The sequence below is a fragment of the Carettochelys insculpta genome, chromosome 1, assembly GCF_033958435.1.
Source record: "Carettochelys insculpta isolate YL-2023 chromosome 1, ASM3395843v1, whole genome shotgun sequence".
Lineage (NCBI taxonomy): Eukaryota > Metazoa > Chordata > Testudines > Carettochelyidae > Carettochelys > Carettochelys insculpta.
The window spans coordinates 356,286,637-356,311,932 of NC_134137.1; the positions used below are offsets into that span (position 1 = coordinate 356,286,637).

A 25,296-nucleotide genomic window follows, 5' to 3' on the forward strand; every position below is an offset into this window, starting at 1 on the left:
ATTTTACTTCTTCATTGCTATGATACCTGATTAAATTATTTCATTTTGTTTTTGCTGTATATGTTGCTGTTCATGTTTTTTTGGCCTGACAATTTTTTTAAGAAAATTTTCGTAGGTATTCAGCATAAAAATACTATTGTTTGGTGTGCTATGGTCTCAAAAAGTTTAAGAAACATTGATCTACATAATTTCCTTTGTTTTCAGTTATTTTATTTTTACCAGAAATTTACTGACCTTCATAGTCACAACAAAAATAGGTGGAAATTACTGCAAAATGTTAATTTATCTAGGTAAATATCAGGATTTATTCAGGTGAACAGAAAGATGGGAGGAGGGGAGTATCCAGTAGATTAATGCTTTGAATACTGTTCCTCAATGTTTGCTGCGGAACTAAAAACACAGCGCTACCTGTGAGTTTCAGAAAACAATACATCTCCAAACTAAACTGCATATGAATTAACACTTTACTGCTGCAGACCTAAAGTATCAGCCTATAAATATTTACATTTGCTAACTGGGCCACGCCATTTACAGCACATACACTCAACTGCATCCTCTTCTCCAGAGTTTTGACTACTACCTTGTGTTCTGAAAATGTATTCTGACACAAATTTTAGAGTGCCAAAACTTTAAACTGTTATCCAATAACAGCGTGAAATGTGTATGTGGTGAGGGTGAGATTCATCAATAAGTTCAGATTCACACACACTTCTGAGTTTGCACATGTGCCTGTTAGTTCATTGTGTGTGTCTAGACTAATACATGCCCTTATTTCAACAGGCAGCTTTGCATAAAAACATATTATTGTCAAACATATCTCATGCACTGTATTATATTTTCTTAATAAAACAAGTTTTTTATATTTAACAGATACAAAAGTAGGGTGAAAAAAATCAGGAAAAAAGTAAACTGTGGGAATTTTTCAATAAAAATTAATATTAACTGAAAAAGAAAGGGGTTAAGTATATACATAAGTGCTTTGCCATGCATTTGCTTAGGTTCTTATACCTACTGCCACAGTAGCTAAGTTTTCAACAACAACAACAACTCTTATATGCTCCTATTTTTTCGGATAGAAAGGTGGGGACGAAAGCATGAGCTTAAGTTCCATTGAATTACAACCGACCAAGTGAAAACCTTACTGACTTCAGTGGGAGCAGGAGTAGGATGCTATAATCTGACATTTTCTGTACTTTGCTAAGGAAAGTATTTCATAAAAATTGGAGCCTAGCTGTACTAATCAATCAAGTCCCACATCAAGCCTCTACATATTGTAGCATATTGTTACCAAGTGCAGAAATATCTGCATTGCCTTTGAGGAAGACTGCTGCCGGCGTCTACAAGAGGCATGCGAACGACGTCACAGAGCATCAGCAATTCACAACCCACTGATTGCAAACTTCCCATGCACCATCTGCAGCAAAATGTGCACCTCTAGAATTGGCTTATACAGTCACCAGAGGGCACACCATGAGACCAACAACAGATGATCTGCACAGATTTGTCATCATCGGATCGATGGACTACCATTAGTTACCAAGTGTGCTTACAGGATTCCTTCATTGCTTTTCAGGGCAAATGTGTTTGTGTGAAGACTAATAAGATTTTTTTTCTACCAGGTATTGTGACAATTGCATATGCCATAAAAGACAAAAGCCACATTTTTTCTAATCTTGACATCTTTTAATTTTTGTGAAAGCTTGAGTATAAGGTCCACCCTCCTCCTCCCACTGATCTCCCCACACAATATATTTGGTCTTTTTCCACTTTGCACATACAGATTTTTTTCCATTTGAGTTTAATGGGACAGAAGCCAGAATAGCTCAGTTTAGTTTACATCCTTATTTATGCATCAGCCCACTGATAATGTCAGTATTAGTGTGAAACACTTTGAAAAATGTTAGAGTTAACTGCTGGTAGAGAGCCAGTAGGAAGGATTCACATGTTTGAGTGTATCTCTCAAAAATGATGGCTCACTGATTATATATAGTTTACAGAGATTTTATTATAAAGACTAAATTACAGTACCTTGAAGAACACAGTAAGATCTGCAGTTAACCAACACCAATATCTGCAATAATCACATTATTTCCCATATTAAATACAGGGAAAAACAAGGAAACCTGCAGATAATGGGGTAATGATCCATATCTATTGGTCTGGGATAAAATGATGAAACTTTTTGATGTAATTTCTGTATAATAATAATAATCAAGTAGAAATATGAAAAAAATACTCATCGTTCAGATGACTGCTTTTACCAGTATGCAAGTTTTAAAGTGAAAAAAATGGGCTTTTACCTACTTGTAAGTTATCTACACATCTAGTAAAGTTTAGATACATTCAAGACCCTGTCCATCTCTGCACAAAAAGAAGAAATTCATACCAAGATCTACAGATGGAAATGTTTTGTCATATACAAGAGACCAAAGCAGGTTGAGCAATATGTTTATCAGTCAATCAAATTATTTACTGTGAATCAAAAATCACCTCAGGTGGTATACGGCTTTCATTGACATCAATAGCAAAAACAGCGGTTGCTTTCAGTGAAAAAGAATTTTACCCTTATGACTTAAAAATGGTCCATTTCCAAGCTTTGGGAACTTGATGCAAAAAGCATTTTATGTGCAGGATGAAACATATTTTTGTATATAGTTCCAACTCCTGGAGAAAAAAGTTACAACTACACAAGGATTGGGATAATTCAGACCCCCGTTATGCAACTGCACCAGCACAGGATATAATCCTACATGAAATTTCACTAACTTCAAGAGGAATTTATATAGGCATTAAGGCTGCACAGATCCCACAGCATATCTGACACCTTTTTTGTATGTTTCATACCGACAACACATCTCTCTCTCTAGGAAAAGCATGCATGCTTCTTATCTTTTTTTAATACAACGTATGACCAGCCCTCAAATTTGCCCAGTGGTAAGAATCTTCCAGTAACATGTTTTAAATCTTAAAACCCAACAAATAAAACATAGCTGTAGCTTTCCCAACTGTGCATGCCTCCAGATGCTAGTTCTGTAGAATACCTACTTACCCGGGGGGAAAAATCAGCCTTAGGCAAGACAAGGTTATTAACAAAAAACATGTTGTTAATGATGGAGCAGAGGAAACCTCATGAAAAACTGTTTTCCGCTCCGCTACACTCAGACTGCACCTACACTATGAGATAAATTTGATTTTTAATACATTTGATTATTTAACCTCAATACTACGAATTTGAATTGTGTCTACAAAGCTTCTTGAAATTTGACCCAACTTTTTTTCCCTGCGTTGAGTCTCCGCGTTCCTCACTGCCCCGTGCAAGTTCAATAGCATGAGCAGTGCATTGTGGGTACCCATCCCACAGTGCCTTAGCCCCAGTTGCTTGTGGGTGTTTCATGTTTGAATCCCAGAATTCCAAGAGCCGTCCCAGAATTCACAGCATCAGGAACCATGTGAAAAATGAACTGGAGATCACACCATTTCCTGCTGCGGCATTCCAGTGCCTTTTATATTTGCAGGGCTGGGCTGCTGAATTCCAATTCAAATTCTATCAAAACTTCACAGGCTTACTTTGACCTTCTTCCTGCACACCTATGAGCAGCACACAACAAAGCAGCCATACTTGGAGGGTCACCACGTAGCTTTGTGGGATACATATGGGACATTTCTGGAGGCTAATAAGTTCAAATTAAGGACATGGTGCTTCCACACTAGCCTTGACTCAAGATTTTAAATTTGAATTTGACGCTATACCTATCCCGTAATGCTGATATTTTATAATTAGTAATACAGCTCAATAAATAGATATAATAGTAATAACTGTGAAGACAGTCATGTTTTAGTATCAAGCTAACGCCTTGAAATTCAATTTTATCTAGTAGTGTAGACACAGCTTCAGTTTTCATGACCTCCCTTTCACTTTGCTCATCTCTTGGCACCACATAGCCTGCAGAGTGTGCTTCATTCTGAGGAAATGTAACTAGCTGGAGATGGGACAGCAAACATGCTGAGCTTGCAATTATTCCCATGAAGTGATTGCGGTGGCCAGTGTGCAGTCCTGGACTGCTCCATGCAACATTCCATACGTGCTAGGGAAAAAAAAAGACACTTTCCCCTTATGAACAAAAGGTGTCTTGTTTAAATCTGCGGTGCCTAGAAGATTGGCTGTCAACAGTTGCACAGATGACTAGTATGTAGTTCAGAGAAAAACAGGCATGGATTGTTGTGAAATACAGAAATCTGATATCTCATGAAACTAAAACATTAAAAACAACCAAAGAAACAAAACAGCAGGAGGCCTGCTAATACTGCTAGGTGATGTGTAAAAGTCTCATGATGCCCTCTGCAAAGCAGAGCCTGCATCCAGGAGAAAAAGGAATTCTGCTCTCTCGCAACCACCTCCTTCCCTTACCCTTGTAGCCACTCGGCTGGATGCTCTGCAGGGTTTCAGCTCTGCTGTTTGGAGGCAGCAGGTCAAAGAGAAAGCAGAGGCATCGCGGGCACTGCAGTACCACTGGAAGTGCATTATCCTGCAGCATCTGCCCCCAGAAGGTCCCCTAAAATCTACATGAACCTGGGTAGGTACTAAGATTTTACTAATGAAACCCAAATTCTTCCAAAGAGGGGGAATCATCCCCAAACCAATTTGAGAATTCCCTGCAACTCCACAAGATTTCATACATAATGTTTCTTCTTCCTTGAATGCACTGGGAAGAACAGAAAACTAAATGTAGGCTCTCAAAGTCAAATTGATTGTACACTAAACAAGTTACTAAAGATATTTTGTAGTTCATGACAACTGTAACTACAGACATGATTTAAGATTACACAAATCATAGCTTAAGAGGAGAGAACTTTTTTTAAGCAATAAAACAGTTTAAAGATGTCACATATAGAACCAACTTTAAGCAAAATAGCTCTACTTGATCTCAGTAGGCACCACCGCTCTTGGGCAACTCAGCTCTTGGGGTGGAAGAATGTGCTGTTGAAGAAGAATTTGTCTAAGTAATGAATGTCCATTGAGAATGAAATCTTGACTGCCCTGAAGTCAATGGCAAAATACCAATGGACTTGAATGGGGCCAGGATTGCGCTCCCAGTCTCTCCAACCTTGCCCCATGGAAAAAACAGTATTGTAAGGAATCTGAAAGCATCCGGAACTCATATGCAATCAAAATACCATGTTTAAATCAAAACTAAAAGAAAGGTAAAATATGAGTACTAGTTTAAATTAGGTGAATTATTACTCTTTGATATATCTGCACAGACTTCTGTAGACTTACCTTCCAGGTATAAATAATTTTGCCATTTCTTTCAACATTTACTATGTACAATGTTTCTGCACTCTCCTCAAAAGTGTCTGAAATGAGAAGGATTAAAGGCATAACACTCTCATTTAGACTAATTCACTGTATAACTTACACATGTTTAAAACAAATCAGCATTAGTCTTTACATCTGTAAAAGAAACACGCAAGGCACTACATTTAGCCGTTTGGAATGGAGATCCATCAACTACATGAAAAAACTCGCCCAGACCCAGACAGACATCATCTTTCTCTCCAAAACGGCTGCCTCTCTGTTACTACTCAAATGGAGGTCTTTCTACAACATAAATTTGCACATATCACAAATTCCTTTCTTCCTGAGGAAGACCGTGTAGAACACAAGTTTCAATTTATTCTGGAATTAAACTTCAAATGAGATGTAATCAGTTTTAAAGCTTACAGGAAATTAGGTTAATTTTAAACACTCCTCACTCACCTACACAATCACATGGAAACCATACTTGAATTAAAAAGTCTAATTGCTGTAATAATCACAAAATAAAAAAGCAGTCATGTAGCACTCTAAAGACTAACACAATAATTTATTAGGTGATGAGCTTTCATGGGACAGACCCACTTCTTCAGATCTGAAAATTCTGAGGAAAGTAAACTGGCATGACAAAAATATAACAGAGAGATAGGAAAAAAATGAAATGAAAACTGACAAATCAGCTACATAAGACACAAGGAGGGTAGCCATTTTTCCCTCTCTCTCTGTTATATTTTCATCCTGCCAGTTTTCCCTCACCAGAATTCCTCACTTGTGAGAGAAAATGTAGTCCACAACAAGAATGGCTACATTTTAAGCACTGTGTAACTACAGTGTGGTTCAGAAAGTGGGAATGCAAAAGTTCTTCACAATTCTTGTTAGCTTATTAACTGGATTTGATGCTATTTGCTTTGTAATTATCACATAAGGCTGGTAGAGAGCATGCCTCTTCCATAAGGCCAGATACTTTTAACTGGCTTGCCTCCTTTGTTTTATTTATTACTGTTTGGATCAGGTGTCAACAACCTATCTGAGACAGGAATGTCGAAATTTGGCCTTTTGATCTCTATATACGGTCTGAGAGCCAGTGATACTTTTTAAAGTCACTAACAGTCCTACTTACAACAACCTCATTAATAAATAAATTAAGATGCAGAGCTCTACCATTTAGGTGGTGACTGGTAGCATTACAGGATTTTTTTGTTAATCCACAGGCAGCATGGCTTTGACCAAGCTCTGGCTGCATGGGCCAGGAGAGTTGGGGTGAGCTCTCACCTCATGTGCCAGTGAAAATCAGCTCATGTGCCACTCTTGGCACCCATGCCAGTGGTTTTAACCCCTGGTTTGGATGAACTCAATTCAGAAATCAGGAATTTTGTTGTTGGGGAGCACTGGAATAAAAAAGGACTTATTTCTTTATACTAATAAGGTAAGTCTATAATAGGGAAATAAGAGATTTCAGATATGCAACCCTAGCTACAGCATTTGAATCGCTGAACCATAGAATACTAGGACTGGAAGGGACCTCGAAAGGCCATCGAGTCCAGCCCTCTGCCCCAATGGCAGGACCAAGTATTGTCTAAACCATCCCTGATTGACGCCTATCTAACCTGTTCTTAAATATCTCCAGCAATGGAGATTCCACAACCTTCCTTGGCAATTTATTCCACTGTTTGACCACACTGACAGTTAGGAACTTTTTCCCAATGTCCAACCTAAACCTCCCTTGCTGCAGTTTAAGTTCATTGCCTCCTGTTCTATCCTCAGAGGCCAAAAAGAATAAGTTTTCTCCCTCCTCCTTATGATACCCTTTTAGATACCTGAAAACTGCTATAATGTCCTATTCCCCCCCACCCCTGCAAATCTTCTCTTTTCCAAACTAAACAAGCCCAATTCTTTCAGCCTTTCTTCATAGGTCACATTCTCTAGACCTTTAATCATTCTTGTTGCTCTTTTCTGGACCCACTCTAATATCTCCACATCTTTCTTGAACTGTGGTGCCCAAAACTGGACACAATACTCCAGCTGAGGTCTAACCAGTGCAGAAGAATGACTTCTTGTGTCTTGTTCACAACACACCTGTTAATGCACCCCAGAATCATGTTTGCTTTTTTTTGCAACAGCATCACACTGTTAACTCATGTTTAGCTTGTGGTCCACTATAATCCCTAGATCCCTTTCTGCTGTAGTCATTCCTAAACAGTCTCTCCCCATTCTGTATGTGTGAAACTGATTGTTCCTTCCCAAGTGGAGCACTTTATATTTGTCCTTATTAAACTTCATCCTGTTTACCTCAAACCATTTCTCCAATTTATCCAGATCATTTTGAATTATGACCCTATCCTCCAAAACAGTTGCAACCCCTTCCAGCTTGATATCATCTTCAAACTTAATAAGTGTACTTTCCATGCCAATATCTAAACTATTGATGAAGATACTGAACAGAACCAGTCCTAACACAGAGCCCTGCAGAACCCCACTTGTTATACTTTTCCAGCAGGATTGAGAACCATTAAGAACTACTCTCTGGGTATGGTTATCCAGCCAGTTATGCACCCACCTTATAGTAGCCTCATCTAAATTGTATTTGCTTAGTTTTTTGATAAGAATATAATGTGAGACCATATCAAATGCTTTACTAAAGTCTAGGTATACTACCACTTCTCTCCTATCCACAAGGCTCGCCATCCTATCAAGGAAAGCTATCAGCTATTTGTGTAGCTAGAATCAACATATTGGAATTGACTTATTTCCCTAGTGTGGACCTAGCCTCTACACTCTCCCATGGACCTCCAACACTCCATGCAATAGTGTGGAGCACATGGGTAAACTGCCAATCCCAGAGAGATCAATTTTATGTATTTTTAACAGAATGGGTCAATCTTCTGGGAAGTATAGAACATACCCCTAGATTCACCACTTTCCAAACCTGTGAGATTAAAGTCATTACAACACATTACACAAGAGATCAGCCAGTAAAAAGCCCAGAAGATCTGTAATTCTCTCTTCAAATTATACTACACCTCTCATGGATATTAACAGAAACTTCATAAGATTCAGCCACTTATACTAACCCTGAAAATCTGGGGAAACAATTCCTTTTCCGTGTTTTAACCTGCTACCTATGAATTTAACTTGGGCCGTGTCTACACTGGTACAAATTTTCGAATTAGCCATGCTAATGGCCATTCTGAAGATTACTAATCAGGCGCTGAATTGAATATTCAGTGCCTTACTAGCATTAGCACTCATCCGGCTGCAGCTTTTCGAAAGTACCCCATACATTTCAAAATCCCCTTATTCCCTTCAGTTGTTTTTAAAAAGGAGAGGTGACTGTGGAGAAGTTTCCTAACCTAATGTTTGGTTTTGGGGAGAGTTTTGTGAAAAAAAGCGACAACATCTAGCATACATGATAGTGGTCTATTAATAGGAAGTTAAATCTACTTTGGTTACTTCCTCCTGTTCACTCTTGTCAGGTCACCTTGACTGCAGTCTGCATCTCATGCTTGTAGTGACAGAACTATTTTCACTTCCCTACTGTAACAGATGAAAACCCATTTCTCCGTTTAAAAATAAATAAAAAAGTCACCATCTAAAATTTAAACTCACACCACACAGAACAACTATGCATCACTTTTGAAGTGAACATTGCATAAATAAGAAGTGGCCTGGATTCTGCAGGGGACTTTAATGCAACTGGCACATGGTGTAAATCAGTGTAGCATTAGGCCCAGCAATCTTTTTGTTACTGGCAGCCAAGGAGCATACAAAGAGGAAAACCAATGCACACAGCAACGCAGACAGGTATTTCTAGGTATGTTTTGGCAATAGTTCCCACTTCGTGCTCCCTCCTGGCACCTAACTATTGCATGCCCACAGAAGACACTCAAGCCCAAGTTTAAACACACCTGGGCTCTTTCCCTGGGTCACCGCTCGGCCCGTACGCAATAGGCTGCTGCCATACATTCAACAGAGGTGCTGAGATCCCAATCCAGCCAGCTGTTGAGCCCGCAAGGGCACTAAGATCCCATAATATCAAACTTCTCCCTCCTGGGCTGCTGGCTCCCGCTCTAGGATGGGCGGGGGTGGGGGAGGTTTAAAGGCCCGGATAACCGCACGTGCAGCTGCCAGGGGCGGGCAGGTGAAGAACGCGGCCTTTCAGGTGAGGGGAGCACCAGACAGCTCTGGCTAACTGGGCGACCCTAGCAGCCCCCGCCTGGACGGAAAGCGCCTCCCCCAGCACCAGCGTTACCGAGGGCCGCCGTCGGACCTTGCGCCGCGAGCCACGGGACCACGTCGCGCTGGAGATCAAACTCGGCGCTCAGCTGCAGCAGCATCGCCCCCTCTGCGGGTATCGCCGCTGTTACACCGCCCACTCCGGCCGGCAGGGGTGGGGGCGCTGCGCCGCCTCCCCCGCCGCCGCTTCCCCCCCCTCATTCGGGCGGCCGCTTTCGCTTCTGCTTGCGAGCGGCGGCCCCGGGAATACCCCCGCCAGGCCAGGAGCGGCTTCAGGCCGAAGCCTAGTGGGCGCCGGGGATGTCATTCAGCGCCGGGCGGCGTGGAGTGGCTGGGCGCGCTGCGAGGCGGCCCCTGCTGAGCACTCCGCCAGGGGAGTCCGGCGAGGCTAGGCCAAGGCGCGTGGGCGGTCTGTAGCCGCCCGGCAGGCGCGTGATCTGCAGGGCCTGGGCTTCCGTGCCGCGGGCTGGGTGATCGTAATTGGAGGGACACATCTCCTAGGACCGGACGGGACCTTGGGCGGTCATCTCGACCAGTCCCCTGCCCTTTTGGCAGGACCAAGCGCCATCCCTGACATATATATGCAACTGGTGGGGCGCTGCGAGCTGAGGTGAGTGTTTGGTAAGGAAAGGGGCACCAGTGCAAACCCCGGCTCAGTGCTGGGCAGCAGCCCGCGTGCCATAGGGTGCCCAGCCGGCTTCTGCGAGTGGCCCCCAGCTGAGTTGTTTCCCCTTGCTCATGTGCAGGGTTGTCTGGTTCTGCTGGGTGCGACTACGCCCTCCCCCTCATATTACTGACGTGACACCCACGAACTCAGCAAGTGGGATGCCTATGCTGATTGCATACAACACTGTCTGTGGGCTCTCTCTGCAGTCAGTCAAAGCACTGGGAAGGCTTAGATGCACACCCAAGCAAATTCAAGGTAAGTAAACAAAGCAGCAGTCATGTAGCACTTTAAAGACTCACCAAATGATTTATTAGGTGATGAGCTTCAGTGGGATAGACCCACTTCTTCAGATAGATACCTTTTCCAGTACAGACTGAGAGTTACATAGTACAGTACAGAGGTCCAAAAAATTGCCATAAAAACTGACCAATCAAATACATCAACTGAAAGAGGGGGTATCAGTTCTTGTATTTGATTTGTCAGTTTTTATGGCAATTTTTTGGACCTCTGTACTATGTTACTGGCCATCTATATACTGGAAATGCTATTGATCTGTAGAAGTGGGTCTGTCCCAGGAAAGTTCATAACCTAATAAATCATTTTGTTAGTCTTTAAAGTGCTGGTCTGTTTTATTGGAATATGGACTAACAGGGTTACTTCTCCGTTACTGTTCAAGGTAAGTAAGTGCCAATAGCACAACTGCCCTCTCCGAGGAGAAACTCTCGGTTATGACAGTCTTGCAACGCACTGAGTTGAAGGAGGGACATGCATACAGTCCACTCACTCACCTAGGGTTCCCTTCATTGCCCCATATCCAGCATCTCCAATCTCAGTTTAATGTTGGATTTTAATCTATATCTCAGGCCCTACAGCAGAGGTACCACAAACTGATGACATCCCTAGTAGGTTTGTGTATAGCTTGCATAATTATTATTAATTTTTATATTATTACAATAGCAGCCAGAGGCCTCGGTCAGAATCACAGCCTTTTGTGCTGAGCAATTTACAGGCATTCAGTTCCCTACACCAGTAACCCCAAAGAAATTTCGGTCTAAGGCCACAGTCGTGTAACTGGGGGCCCAGCAGGAGAACGAGATGCACGGTACAAGCTGTACAAGCAGCTTTGAGGTCCTGCCCCTTCCCTGACCCATCTTAATTGTCTGTGGGTGGACAAAGGGGGCATAAAAGACAACTGACCAGAGGTCACGTGTCTTACTGCCTTGCCTGTCTCTTTCTCTTTGACTTCAGCAGTGCTGCTCACACAAGCCAGAGGGGTAGGCATGGGCCATGAATGAAGCTGCTACTTGGGAAGGCAGCTCCCCAGCCTGTAGCAGTGCCCATATTCCATCCCTGCTCTGCCCACTCCCTTCCCACTGCCTCCCTCTTCTCTCTGCTCATCCATTTCAGCCAAATTCCTGAACCCAACTGTAGCAGATGACATTTTGGGGGGGAAAAAACTCCTCTGAAATTTCTTTCTAAAGAAAATGGAACATATTTTCCACTGCCTGCCTGTTGTGAGGACTGGAATGCAGAAGGTTGTTGATAAAAAGTGCAAAATTTTAAAATAAAAAATGTCAGTCATGGGTTTTTTGATATACCCTGAAGAGGCACAGGTTTATGTGCCAAGTCTCTATAGTATGGGCAAGTCCAGCTGAATATAATATTAAATATTATGGAATACATGATGCAACCCTTCTGTGTGTTAAATTTTATTCATCAGTATTTCTATATTTTAAATATACTTTTAAGTTCTTTGTAAAGAAATCATTCCTGATTACAACATTTAAACTCACTGAAACAAAAATTATTTTAAATTATGCAGTCAGAGCAGTTCAGGGTATTCATAACAAAGTTCATTGTTTTTAGAAAACAGGAACATTAATTTATTTTGTGGGGGGGTTTTTTTGGTTTTTTTTCCATAACAAGACATGCTTATGAAATTTCACAATATGTTAAATTTGTTTCCAAAGATTTTAGGCATATCAGAGTATTTTATATCTTAGTAAAGTACTGATCTGGGTGGAGAGTTCTCTTAAAACTGGTTCATTCAGTAGAAGTAAAAGGGAAACCAATTTGTCTAGCTATGTGGAAGAAGAAGAATGTTGTCCATTTAAGGGCTCTCTTCAACAGGAAGGGTGACAGGGGAGTAGGAGTGATAAAAAGGACACGAAGACTGGAAGAAGATTTTTGTTCTATAGTAATTAAAATTAAAAATTTATTTTAGATCAGGGTGGTCTTTTGAAGAATTTATTTAAAAAACTATGTTTCCAGATCCAAGTATTTAAGGCTAAAGGTGAAAATTCAGATTGTGCATCCAAATATCTATGAAAGGATTTTTAGAGATGTGATTTTGATAAGCTTCAGCCACAAATTAATGAAGTATTTAAAGCAAATATTAAATTAAGGCCCTTGTAGACATAGTGATAAAGCTTGTTTTTTGTCAGTAAATTCAGGGTTGATGCATGCCTGTTAAATATCTTACCCAGTTAATGGCTCTTTCACAAGTTCAATGCTATGTTAATAGGTCGACAAGCTGCAAGTATTTTCACTTTCAAGTTAACAAATCTGCTTTGGAGGAAGAGTCACGAGTCTGCAAACTGCAAAAGCCTGCTGTAGGAGCCTTCAGGAGCAGTCAGAATATGGATAGGAAGAATGGCGAGGTGGAGCACTAAGACCCAGGGGAGGCATAGTCTCCCTTTGCCTCTGATACCCACCACCCTGGGGATAGGGAGGTTCCTCTGGAAAAAGAAATAGCACAGCTTGAAGCTTAGCTCCACAGTCAGCAGTAGGAAGAGAAAGTATAGGGGGGGGGTGTAGTTTTTTTTGTTTTGTTTTTTCATTTGCTGGCATGTGCTGACTTCACTCTTCCTCCCAAATGAATCTATCCAATTTGCCAACTCTCACAATTTTGTCCCAGGACTCATGACGGTCATTTGGTGTTCTTATTAATGCTCCTAGAGATGTGATTCTTTGAGAATTCCAGCTTTTATATTTTTAACGTGTAAGTTCTATCCCTAACGGTTGGGGAGAAAAGCTGGAGAATGTGACCCGAACCTACACATCAGAAACCAACTAAAAAGAACCTGAAAGGCATTATTATTTTTAATCTCATTATTTTTAGAGAACTTAAATTGTGGGATTTTTTTTTTGTAACGTTGGGGTCAAAAATACAGAAGAACTCTGAAGAGACCGTCACAATCTGGACTTGCTGGAAAGGAGTCAAAAAGCATCAAAGATCCCCCATTTTTTGTGCAGGGAAGGGACATCCATGCATGGAGAAGCACATTCCCAGCATCTGGATCCAGGCAACATGGTCTGGGTCAGGATCAGAAATGCCAAAGCAGCAAAAAGACAAAACGTGAATGGTGAACCAACTGTTCTCCGCTACCAGTGGCATGAGAATCATACGATGGCATCTTTTGATAAGAGCTGTATCATAAACAGTGGCTACAACTACCCTTACGAAAAACTTCGAAATGGCCATGCTAATGGCCAAATCGAAGAATACTAATGAGGCACTGCAATGAAAATTCAGCACCTCATTAGCATGCCGCAGTTCGCTTGCCCGTGGCTCATCTATACGGGTCATTTTCGAAAGGACCCTGTAAACATCACAATCCCCTTGTTCCTATCAACTGGAGTTGAAAGAATGCCCCAGTCAATGGCTAGGAATAAGGGGATTTTGATATTTGCAGGGTCCTTTCGAAAAGGACCCCCCCCCCCATGTAGATGAGCTGCAGGCGAGTGAAATGCAGGACTTTTGAAGTGCCGCAGCCGGTGGCATGCTAATGAGGTGCTGAATATTCATTTCAGCACCTTATTAGTATTTTTCGATTTGGCCATTAGCATGGCCATTTCGAAGCTTTTTGTAAGCGTAGACATGGCCAAAGTGGGAAAGGAAACCAGCTTTCACAAAGTAAGAACTATATGGCACTAACAGTGCTTGCCCGAACAAGTCATCTTTTTATCAGTGACAGAGTTAATCTGAGGTAGTGGATGACTAGGAGTAGGGGTAGTGCCTTTTCAAGACGGTGATGGAGTTGACAGAATAGCATAAGAATTTTCACAAGGAGCAGAAGAGTAAGCTGAGACTGTGCTCATTTGGCAGCTGCAATGACTGGGGCACTCTTCCAACTCCAGTCATTGTGACATGGTACATCGGATAAGTGACACTGTGACCCCATGTGGCAACACCACTCACTTAAATGCTGCCTGGCTGCCCTTCCACCGTGACACAGAGTGACCAGTCCAAACCCAAAGCACTGTGATGAATGCAGAAATATATGGAGTAGAGCAAGAGATGGGTGAGTGAACAGAGGTGAATGGGGATGGCAGGAGAAGAGCTTTGGGGGCAGAGAACCGAGGCAGGCAAGGGAGTCAGGGTGGGACGTATAAACAGGAGCAATAGGGAATAGGAAGCTGGAATAATGAACCAGTGGTGGAAGTAGAGCAAATTGGACAGATGGGACAGTTTCTGCACCAAATGGCATATGGGCACAAATCAGACATCCAGGCTACGTCTACACGTGCACCCAACTTCGAAATAGCTTATTTCAATGTTGCGACATCGAAATAGGCTATTTCGATGAATAACGTCTACACGTCCTCCAGGGCTGGCAACGTCGATGTTCAACTTCGACGTTGCTCAGCCCAACATCGAAATAGGCACAGCGAGGGAACGTCTACACGCCAAAGTAGCACACATCGAAATAAGGGAGCCAGGCACAGCTGCAGACAGGGTCACGGGGCGGACTCAACAGCAAGTCGCTCCCTTAAAGGGCCCCTCCCAGACACACTTTCATTAAACAGTGCAAGATACACAGAGCCAACAACTAGTTGCAGACCCTGTATATGCAGCACGGACCCCCAGCTGCAGCAGCAGCAGCCAGAAGCCCTGGGCTAAGGGCTGCTGCCCACGGTGACCACAGAGCCCCGCAAGGGCTGGAGAGAGAGTATCTCTCAACCCCCCAGCTGATGGCCGCCATGGAGGACCCCGCTATTTCGATGTTGCGGGACGCGGATCGTCTACACGTCCCTACTTCGATGTTGAACGTCGAAGTAGGGCGCTATTCCCATCCGCTCATGGGGTTAGCGACTTCGACGTCTCGCCGCCTAACGTCGATTTCAACTTTGAAATAGCGCCCAACACGTGTAGACGTGACGGGCGCTATTTTGAAGTTACTGCCGCTACTTCGAAGTAGCGTGCACGTGTAGACGCAGCCCAAGAAAGGTAACATATAGACACTTGTAGGGGAACACTTTGACCTGCCAGGACATTCTGTAAAGGATTTAAAAGCAGCCATCCTTCTACAAAAAATTGCCAAACTTGATTACAAAGGGAAGCAGCTGAATTGGAGCTCATTTGCAAATTCAAAACTATACAATTAGGCCTCAATAAGAACCTCAATTAATTAACACACTACAGAGGCAATTCACTCTGGATGAATATTCACATCTTCCCATCTGCTACATTGAATGATCACAATCACTGATCACTGTCATTTACAATGGATCGTAACTTCTTTCTTTTAAGAGATTGTGGAAGAATTCCACAGAGATTTTAAGTATCAGAGAGGTAACGGAGTTAGTCTTTCCAGCATCTGATGAAGTGAGTCTGTGCTCACGAAAGCTCATGCTCAAAACTTTTCTGTTAGTCTATAAGGTGCCACAGGACCCTTCGTTGCTGTTACAGATCCAGACTAACATGGCTACCCCTCCGATACTTGAGTTAGTCTGTGTCTTCAAAAACAACAAGTCCTGTGGCACCTTATAGACGACCAGATATATTGGAGCATAAGCTTTCGTGGGCAAAGACCCCCTTCGTCAGATCTGGATCTGCACCTAGAGGCTCGGGGCTCCCCTCCCCAGCATACAGCCTGCAGCTGGGGGTGGGTGGGGAACCCTGAGCCTCACAGGCCAGGTCCAAGCAAGCTGGAGGTGACTCCAGCCCACAGGCTCTTCTGGAGGATGTGGGAGCAGGAAGCAGCTCCATGTGACACTGCTGCCACTCGCTGCTGTTCCCCCATCTAGGGGAAGGGGAGGGAGAGTGGAAGCAGCAGCACTGCCCAGAGGTTTTATCTTACTACTCTGATTGGCCGAAGCTGTGGTCAGTCGTAGCAGCAGAGGGTGGTGTCTGGGCATGGTGGGGAGGGTGCAAAACTATCTGTGGATGCTGCACAGGTGAGCTGCACCCCCGTTGCCGAGGCCCCACACTCATCAACCGCTTCTGCAGCCTCCTCCCACCCAACCCCCATCCTGCATCTTTCCTCCTGCCTAGACCCCCATGTCTACCCGCTTCTTGCACCCTCCATCCCAGACCCCTCACCCAGACTTCTCCCTTCCAGACCCTGCACCCCATACCCTCCTGCACCCTTCCTCCCACTCAGACCGTGTACACCTTCCCACCCAGATGCTCACCCCCTCCTGCACCCCTCTGGGCAGATCCCCACTCCTGTATCCCCCTCCTGCCAAGATCTCCTATCTGCATCCCTTCCTGCACCCAGCTCTTGCCCAGACCCCACACCCCACGCTCACTTCCTGACAGCTCCCTCCTACACTGAAGCCCTCATTTTTGGTCCCCGCTAGGTTCTGGGGCTGGCTGAGTGAGGAGGGGGAGGTAATGTGGATCTAAAGCTGTGGTGTCCGACACTCTAGCCACTATTAGCCACATTTGGCTGTTTGCGTGTGACTAGCTGGCTTAACAAATAAATATATTTTTTCAGAATCATGTGGCTAGTTCACTGTACTCCTTTGGAATTGATTGGACCTAAAAGTTGCAATCCCATAACTATCTGTGTGAGAAGTCAGTAAGGCCTAGGAACTTACATACAAAAATGTCCAGGACGTGATCCATATTGTTTCATTTCCAGGTCATGATCCATCCTGTGCACTGAACTAAACAGGAGTTCTTTAGAAAAAAATAGTATGTGAATACGTCCTTAAAGATTGCATAATAAAACATGCGCATAAAGGAGGTGAATGAACATTGCTCAATCTTATATTCTAGCATTTCCTAATTTTTTAGTGCAGTGGTGTCCAATAGGAATTCAAAGATTGATACACTTGTGGTTGTCGTCTTTCCATATTTGCCACTGCCATGCCATGCCACTCCATGCACTCTAACTGAATGTCCTCCCCCAAAGCCAGGCACTCTTATCCGCCCACCAAATAAATGCCCTCCCCTCCCCCTGAGCCAGGTACCCCCAACCTCTCCATTCTAAATGCCAGCAACTCACCAGAGCCACCAAGGCCACTGCCACTGTTGTCACATACTTCTCCCACCAAGCGGTAGCACATGCACAGAGTGGGTGGATGGAACTCCCCATGTGTGGCTCTCAGGCTCTAAATGTTAAAGGCTCCATGAGCTGCAAGCGGTTTAAGAGCTGTATTTGCCACAGTTGCCTGCATGTGTTTATAGATAACTGTACGCTGACACTTATTTTCCCAAATTCAATTTAGAGAAAATAAACAGCTATAGAAAGTACAGGGATCAAACAGGAAGTAAGTCAGTGAAAGAAAAATAAAAATGTAGCGTTGGAGGCAGAATTCTTTTGAATGAGAGTAGGCGAGATAAGCAGAAGATGCTGTCAAATTTTTTGAAAATATTTAAAATGCAGAGGGGCCTTTTAGTGGTATAGGCAACCTCAGCAACTGCTTGGGATGCCATCCTTTGGGCATTGGTATGTGGACTCTTGCAGCTTATGGCCAACCCTGTCTTTTTCACATCTATTCATCATTGGGGAGCAAAGGAGGAATCTTTTTCTTTCTGAGCTGCAGGATCTTCAAGAGATGGTAAAGGTTGGACCTCTCTAATCCAGAACTCTCTCATCTGGCAACATCCATAATCCGGCATGATTTTAGTTAGCCAGATGACCACTTACCATGGGTGTGACCAAATTTCTTGTGGTCCCATAAAATTTATTTACAGCCACCAGTTCTGGCTCTCTGTGTTCTGTGCTCTTATTTAGCTGTAATTTACCCATAAATGTCTTCTCAGAGCCCAGCGAGCAGTGGAAATATTGGTAATATGCTAGACAATATTGACCTCCTGGTATCTGGTAAATTCTCTCATTTGGTACCAGTCAGGTCCCAAGGGTGCTGGACTGGAAAGGTTTAAGCAGTACTGGATTTTTCTTTAAATTCTGTAAATTAGAAGTGTTACTTCTATGTGCTGTCGTGGAGATCTGGTTCACGCCTACTGTCTCCTCAAGACAATGGTTGGGTGTCTACTGCTGCAGCTTCACCTGAATAATGACTAATATTTAGCTAAAATGGGGGTGCTGCCCCTCCCTTCTTCCTCTGCCATTGTTTTGTCCTGTTTTTATTTTCTCACTTCCCCTTTTAATGTTCAGTGCTGAGTCCCATTTTCTCCAAGACTGAAGCAAATGCCTCTCTGTACAGCTTGGAAATTACTACGTAAACTAAGTATCAGAGAGGTAGCCTTGTTAGTCTGTATCTTCGAGAAAAACAAGAAGTCCTGTGGCACCTTATAAACTAACTGATATTTTGGAGCATAAGCTTTCATGGGCAAAGACCCGCTTCATGCATCTGATGAAGCGGGTCTTTGCCCACGAAAGCTTATGCTCCAAAATATCTGTAAGTCTATACAGTGCCACAGGACTTCTTGTTGTTACATAAACTAAGGAATCCTCTCCTTTGGAAGACTGACAGTGAAGAGTAGATGGCAGGTCTAGTGGGCCCAAGGAGGCACATTAAATCTTAGTTTCACAATGCATTCCTCACAAAGTTGGCTCAGGCTTGCATTTTTAAATCATTCTCTAAGTAAGAATAAGAAACTCTGCATACTGTGTAATACGGTTTCAGTACACAGGCTTTTAAAACTTAAGGACTTGATACAGAATCCAGTAATATAGGGGCGAGCGGACTTCTTAAATTTGGGCCCACTTTTTGTTCCTGCAATTAGCAGGGCCCCCCAACCTGTCTAATGTAATCTAAAGCAATTCAAATTTCTGTTTTGTTCATATTAAAAAAAGCCCTTTCTGCATATGTAAAAAAATAAGTATGTAGAATGTACTACTACTACTTATCCTTTGTAGTCCGAGTGGAACGTAAGTCATCTACACATCTCCTCCACTTTACTCTGTCTTGGTACAAAACTTGAGCTGACTGCAGGAGTATCCCAGTTGTTGTCTTTCAATCTCAGCAGACCTTTTACACATTGTCCAAGGTCTTCCTCTTTTGCATTTTCCTTGCGGGTTCCATGTGAGCGCTTAACGGACAATGCTGGACTGTTGTTTTCTGAGAGTGTGGCTTAGCCATCCCCACTGCCTTCTCTTAATTTCAATGTCAATCACTTCTTGTCCTGCTCTGTTCCAAAGCTCCTCATTTGTGACGAAGTCTTGCCATTTGATGTGAAGGATGTACCTCAGGCATCTGTTTATGAATGTCTGTAGCATGTGATTTGAAGACTTTTAGTACACAGGTCTCACATGCATACAAGAGCGCGCTCTTCACGTTTGTGTTGAAGATCTGCAGTTTTGTCTTCACAGATATTATTTGTGAACTCCATATGGGCAGAGAGGTTTGAATGCAGCTGTTGCTTTCCCTTTCCTTCAGGCCTTTGGCAGCATTGATATAGACACTTTGTGGAAACTGCTGCAACACCATGGCATTCCATCCAAAATTATTAACTTGATTCATTCAACGTACAACCACTTGACATGCCAAGTTGTTCACAATGGTATCTTGACAGAATCCTTCAGCATACTCTCAGGAGCTCAACAAGGGTGCCTATTGTGACCTTTCCTGTTCATGTTTACTGTGGACTGGATTATGAACAGGACAACAGATGGCCATCAATGGGGCATTCAGCGGACACTTTTCAAACAGCTAGAGGACATCAATTTTGCTGATGTTGTCGCTCTCCTTTCACACCAACATGAAAGCATGGAAGAAAAGGTCATAACATTAGGCAAAACTCCTGCAATGATGGGACTGAGCATTATCTAGGGAAAGACCAAGACAATGAATCAACCAGTCCAACATCACCATCACACTGGGAGAGGATGACTTGGAAAATGTGGAGCAGTTCACCTACTTGGGCAGTATTACGCAGAATGTAAAAACTTTATTAATCAGTATATAAATATGAATACACATACATAAAAACAGTAACATTTCAACATTTTTAATAAGATGGATGAGCCTGAGATCCAGCAGCCAATTGTGCTGTGCCCCTCTTACAAAATTTCACACCCTCTTAAATGGACTTGCCCTTCCTTTTGCCCACCCCTTCACTAACATTAGTAGAGAAACTTCCATTGACATGAGGGTGCCTTGAATCAAACCCTAACTCCCCAACCTATTTTAGGTAAATAAGAAACGCTATGTGCGGATATAAAAATTACATTGCATCTGAGCCATAAACATACCAGCTATGTCTACATTGGAGCACTCTTTTGAAAGAGTTCCATTCGAAAGACAGTAGCTGAAAGACACCCTTTTGAATGGGAGCGTCTACACCCAGGCTGGGGCTGGCACAGTAGATTTGTGCCATTGGAAAGGGCCAGCAAGCCCTTCGAAAGAGAGTGTCTACACATACCCACACCCTGTTTTGAAAGAAGGGGTCAGGAAATGCCGTGGCAGGGGCTCCATGGCAGACAAGCCCTTCTGGGATTACAGCTGGGTTCCCCTTTAAAGGGCCCCTCACCAACATCCCTGCCCTGCACAGTATGAAGCCTGCAAAGCTGCTACCAGCCCCGCAGACACAGTGCCCTCAGGACGGAGCATGAACCAGCAGCAGCTGGAAACTCTGCTTGGTGCTGCTAGTGGAGTGGTCGCCCTGCTGGCTGCAGCAGTGGTGGCTGCCCTGCAGCTCCTGTTGGGGGAGGCACCCCAGGGGCAGCTGGGGATGCCCAAACCCTCGGCTCCTTCGGCGCCCCCCAGCCCCCAGGAGTTCCTCCGGCTCTGGAGCTACCCTACAGCTCAGACTGGTGGGAGCAGCTGGTCATGGGGGAGTGGGATGACAACCAGTGGCTCCGGAATTTCCAGATGCAGCAGCAGACCTTTATGTCGCCTGTACTGAGACATGAGGACACCCAGATGCTGCGTGCCCTCCCTGTGGAGAAGAGGGTCACGATAACTGTATGGAAGCTGGCCACTCCAGACAGCTAGCGCTCCCCGGGACACCAGTTTGGTGTAGGCAAGGCCACAGTTGGGGCTGTCGTGGTGGAGGTAAGAAGGAGGGCCAAGCCACACACCCATTGGGAGGCCAGCAGACCCATGACTGGGGGCCCGGGGTGGGGCCCAGCACACCCCGTACACCCTCACAGGTGTGCATGTCTCCCCCACAGCAGGTGGTGTGCAGCCGCAATGTGAGGCACCTCCAGAGGGTGGTCCACATCAGGGACCAGGACGCAGCCATTGTGGGCTTTGGTGCACTTGGGTTTCCAAATTGCGTTGGGGCCCTCGACGGGGCTCATATACCCATCTGCACCCCCGGAGCGCAGCGGAGGACAATATATAAACAGGAAGGGCTACCACTCCGTGGTCCTGCAGGCCATGGTGGACAGCTGGGCCTTGTTCCAGGACATCTATGTGGGCTGGTCCAGCTGCACGCAAAACATGTGCGTTTTCCACAATTTGGGCCCATGCTGCCAGCTGGAGGCAGGGACCTATATCCCCCAGAGAGAGATCCTGCCAGGGCACACCACAGTGACCCTGTGCCTGGTGGCTGAGGCAGCATATCCACTCCAGCCCTGGCTCATGTGCCCCTATACGGGCCACCAAACCCCCAGCCAGGAGCGGTTTAACACTCAGGTGAACCATGCCCGCAATGTGGTTGAGCGAACCTTCAGCTGTTTCAAGGGCTGGTGATGCTGCCTCCTAGCACACGTGGAGGTGGGCATCCTCAATGTCTCCCACATGGTGGGTGCCTGCTGCACAGTCCATAATACTGTGGAGAGCAAGGGGGAGACCTTTGTAGAGGGGTGGGCGGCTGAGGTCAGCATGGGTTTCTGCCCCTAGCCGCCAGGCCCACCAGGACGAGGTCCGTACCTGGGAGGCTCTGCATCAATACTTCGATGAGGGACCCCGGTGAGCCCTGCCACAGCCACCCCAGCAGGTCCACCACACACAACACTCCACCCCATGTACCCCCCATCTCCACCTCCTGCATGCAGCCACCTCCCCTGCACACTGCCCCCGACCTCCCACTTACCACCCTCCCCAACAGGCACACAGCGCACAGGGATATGGGTGAAATAAACTGTTGTTATTCAACACAACAAAAGATTTGTTTTCAAACTATGCCAAATGTTCTCATACACTTATGTACAGGTGTGGGGGGGTGAACTATATGCAGGAGGAGGGGAACATGGGTGGCCTGCATGGGGGGTCCTTACTGCAGGACAGGGATGGAGGGCCTCGATCCATGCTGGCCCTGGGAACTGTGCCCTCCCGGCCAGGGGTCCCCGATGGGGCTGGGAGGGTGTGGGGAGGTAGGGCCAGGGGTCCACCCCAGATGGGCAATTGGCTCCAGTAGGAGCCTCAACGGGGCGGGGGTGGGAGCTGGCAGGTGGGGCCTTTCTGGGGGAGCTGGTGGGTGAGGTTCCAGCAGGAGGGGCTGCAGGGGGGATGGCAGGAGGGTGCATCCAGCCTAGGAGTTCCCTGAAGGTGCCCACCACATCCCTCAGTGTGCCCATCAGTTCCACCCAGGCTTCACCCTCCTCAAGTGGAGGTGCCGCTCTGCCACTTCTACCTGCTGGCGGATGGAGGCGGCGAGCTGGAGATCCTCCACCGCCCACCTATGGCCCCTCTGGGAGCAGGATCACCCTGGTTCTGCCAGTGGCACTGCATGGTCCTCATCCCTTGCCTCTGGGGGGCTGTCGGGTACTACAGAGCGTGCGAGGCTCTCCTGGCTGTCGGATGGCACGGCTGCAAGAATAGGAGGGAAGAGAGGAACAGGTCGTGAGTACCAACCACTGCCCTGTGGCCCATGCCCCCCATCCCCTGGTGGGTGGTGGTTCCCTGTCCCCTGTCTGACAGCAGGGCAGCCCTGGTGGCCTATGGTGGCGTTTGGGGTTCCCGTCCTCTGGGGGCAGTCCCCTTGTGCAGTTTGGCCTTGGCCATCCCCACCCCCAGGAGCGGGCCACAGCGTTGTCCATGGGATTGGGTGTTGAAGGTCACTGGCGGCTGTGCTGCCATCCCAAGGGCCACAGCCTGTATGGGCTGTGGCCAGCCAGGGTCCACTGGGTGGGGGGGGGCCTCTGCCAAGCATGCAGGCCCCGCCCTGAGGTCCAGGGTGTGTGCCCTGTTGGGTACGTACTTCACAGGAGGCTTTGGAGCTCCTGGTAAATGGGTACAAAGCAGGGGTGGTCCCCGACCGGCTGGCCAAGTCCCGAGCCCAGGCATACCCCTGCCACAATTCTTTGACCTTGCTGCGAACCTGGTCCAGAGTGCTGGCAGGGTGGCCATGAGTAGTCGGGCCCTAGGCCAGTCAGGCAAAAGCAAACGCATTCCACTGCTTCCTGACCATCTCACTCAGGACCTCCTCATCCTGCCATAGGCACAGCAGGACCTGGAGCTCATGCTGTGTCCAGGAGGGGGCTCGCTTTTTCCCTCCTGGCTGGCCCCCTGGGAGTCCTGCGCACACTCGGAGCAGGAATCCTGCGGCTTCTCTCTTCACTGGCTGCTGGCCATGCTGTGTTGATAGCTGCTGTGGGTCTGGCTGAGGTGTGCAGGGGCACCACATGCAATGGCTGCTGCCTACACGCTCTCAGCTTCCTGCAACAGGGTTTCTGGGTGTGTGCAGCTTTAAGGGCTGTTGCACGCACAGACCATAGAGCCCTGCAGACACTGGAAAATACATCTCTGCCTAACAGCTGATCACCATCGTGGCAGACCCCACCCCACTCCTTTGAAATACTGAGTTGTGGAACTTCTACACACCCCTTCTTTAGTAATAACCTTTTGAAACGGACAGCTTTTCCTATTTCATTTTTGGAAGAGCGATGTCAGAAGCTAGGGTCCCTTCCTTCGATTTCGTTTTCAAAAATGGCATGTATAGACGTGCCACACACTCTTTCAAAAGAGAGCCTGGACTTTTGAAAATAATGCCTAGTGTAGACTCAGCTATTCTGTGGAGATCCATAGATATAAAACAGATCTGTATAGATTTGCAGGGATCTATAAATAATAATACATAAGGTGTGCCTCGTGGTGAAAAAGAAGTACTTTGAATTTACAAAATTATAATAATACTTTAAGGGAAATTGTTAAAATTTAATTTACAACTAATTATTTTTGCTGTTTGTATACATTTTGCATTTCAATTAGCTGGCACAGTGAAACCCAACTTTGAGACCCAGCTTTGAGTTTCACTTTTTTGTTTCTAGTTAGATTCACTTCTTGGTTCTCAAGCACTACCACAATGTCAGTGTTGGTTTGAGTTTCCAGCACTGCATAGGAAAATGTAAGTGTAAACGTTAAAAATTAAATAAACCAGTATGTTTTAATATTCTGATATTTCTACTCATATAAGTTTTTGTTAATAACTTTGTAGTAAAGCATGCAATTTATTGCCCTGATTCTGCAAGTTATTCTATGCAGCTGAACCTTTGTATCTACAGCCTCTCCGAGTTCAGTGGCGCTTCATGCAGACACAAGAGTCTGTCCCCATGAAGCACTTGAAAAATGGAGGCCTAAATCACAGTTTATTATGAAAAAAGGACAGATTTAGTTGCTTGTTTTGCTTTTTCAAAAAAGTCCTTTATTAAGGACAATAACTCACGGTAGGTTTTCAGCATATTACAGGATTGGACTTTGACCCAAAGTTGGTAGATATATCATCCAAAATGTTTTGATTATGTGATCACCAGAAATAGGATTCTGTTCAACAGTTTAGAAGTTTCTATATTTATTGCACACATATTTATTCTCGCTGTTGTTTCTTTATGGATAACTCAGGTAGCTGGAATTACAGAATCACTCGTTTAAAATAGATTTTACTTAGTTAAATAGACCTATAAATAAAGATGGGTATGAAACATTAAGTCATGAATCTTCCATGTGTTCTTTATAAAGAATTTCTGCTTAAGACTTATGAGCATAGTGGAAGCCACAA

At 45.0% G+C, this 25,296-nt stretch overlaps 1 protein-coding gene and 1 long non-coding RNA gene across 6 annotated transcripts in view; one reads left to right on the forward strand and one right to left on the reverse strand.

Moving 5' to 3' along the window:
* GSAP (gamma-secretase activating protein) overlaps window positions 1-9,778 on the reverse strand; it is a 77,797-nt gene extending 68,019 nt beyond the window's left edge. For 4 of the 5 annotated variants that reach the window (XM_075017112.1, XM_075017127.1, XM_075017136.1 and 1 more), the window contains exons 1-2: window positions 9,564-9,778; window positions 5,279-5,355 (exon numbers count right to left, since the gene is read on the reverse strand). In XM_075017112.1, the coding sequence (XP_074873213.1) occupies window positions 5,279-5,355; window positions 9,564-9,648 (162 nt within the window). In that variant the 5' untranslated portion in view covers window positions 9,649-9,778. The remainder of the gene's footprint in view (window positions 1-5,278; window positions 5,356-9,563) is intronic. The other variant, XM_075017118.1, reaches the window with a different exon arrangement.
* Window positions 9,779-9,935: 157 nt separating this feature from the next.
* On the forward strand, window positions 9,936-22,434 carry LOC142007496 (uncharacterized). The gene is made up of 3 exons (XR_012643955.1): window positions 9,936-10,157; window positions 10,294-10,469; window positions 19,724-22,434. It is a non-coding gene; the product is annotated as an uncharacterized LOC142007496 (long non-coding RNA).
* Window positions 22,435-25,296: the final 2,862 nt, after the last annotated feature.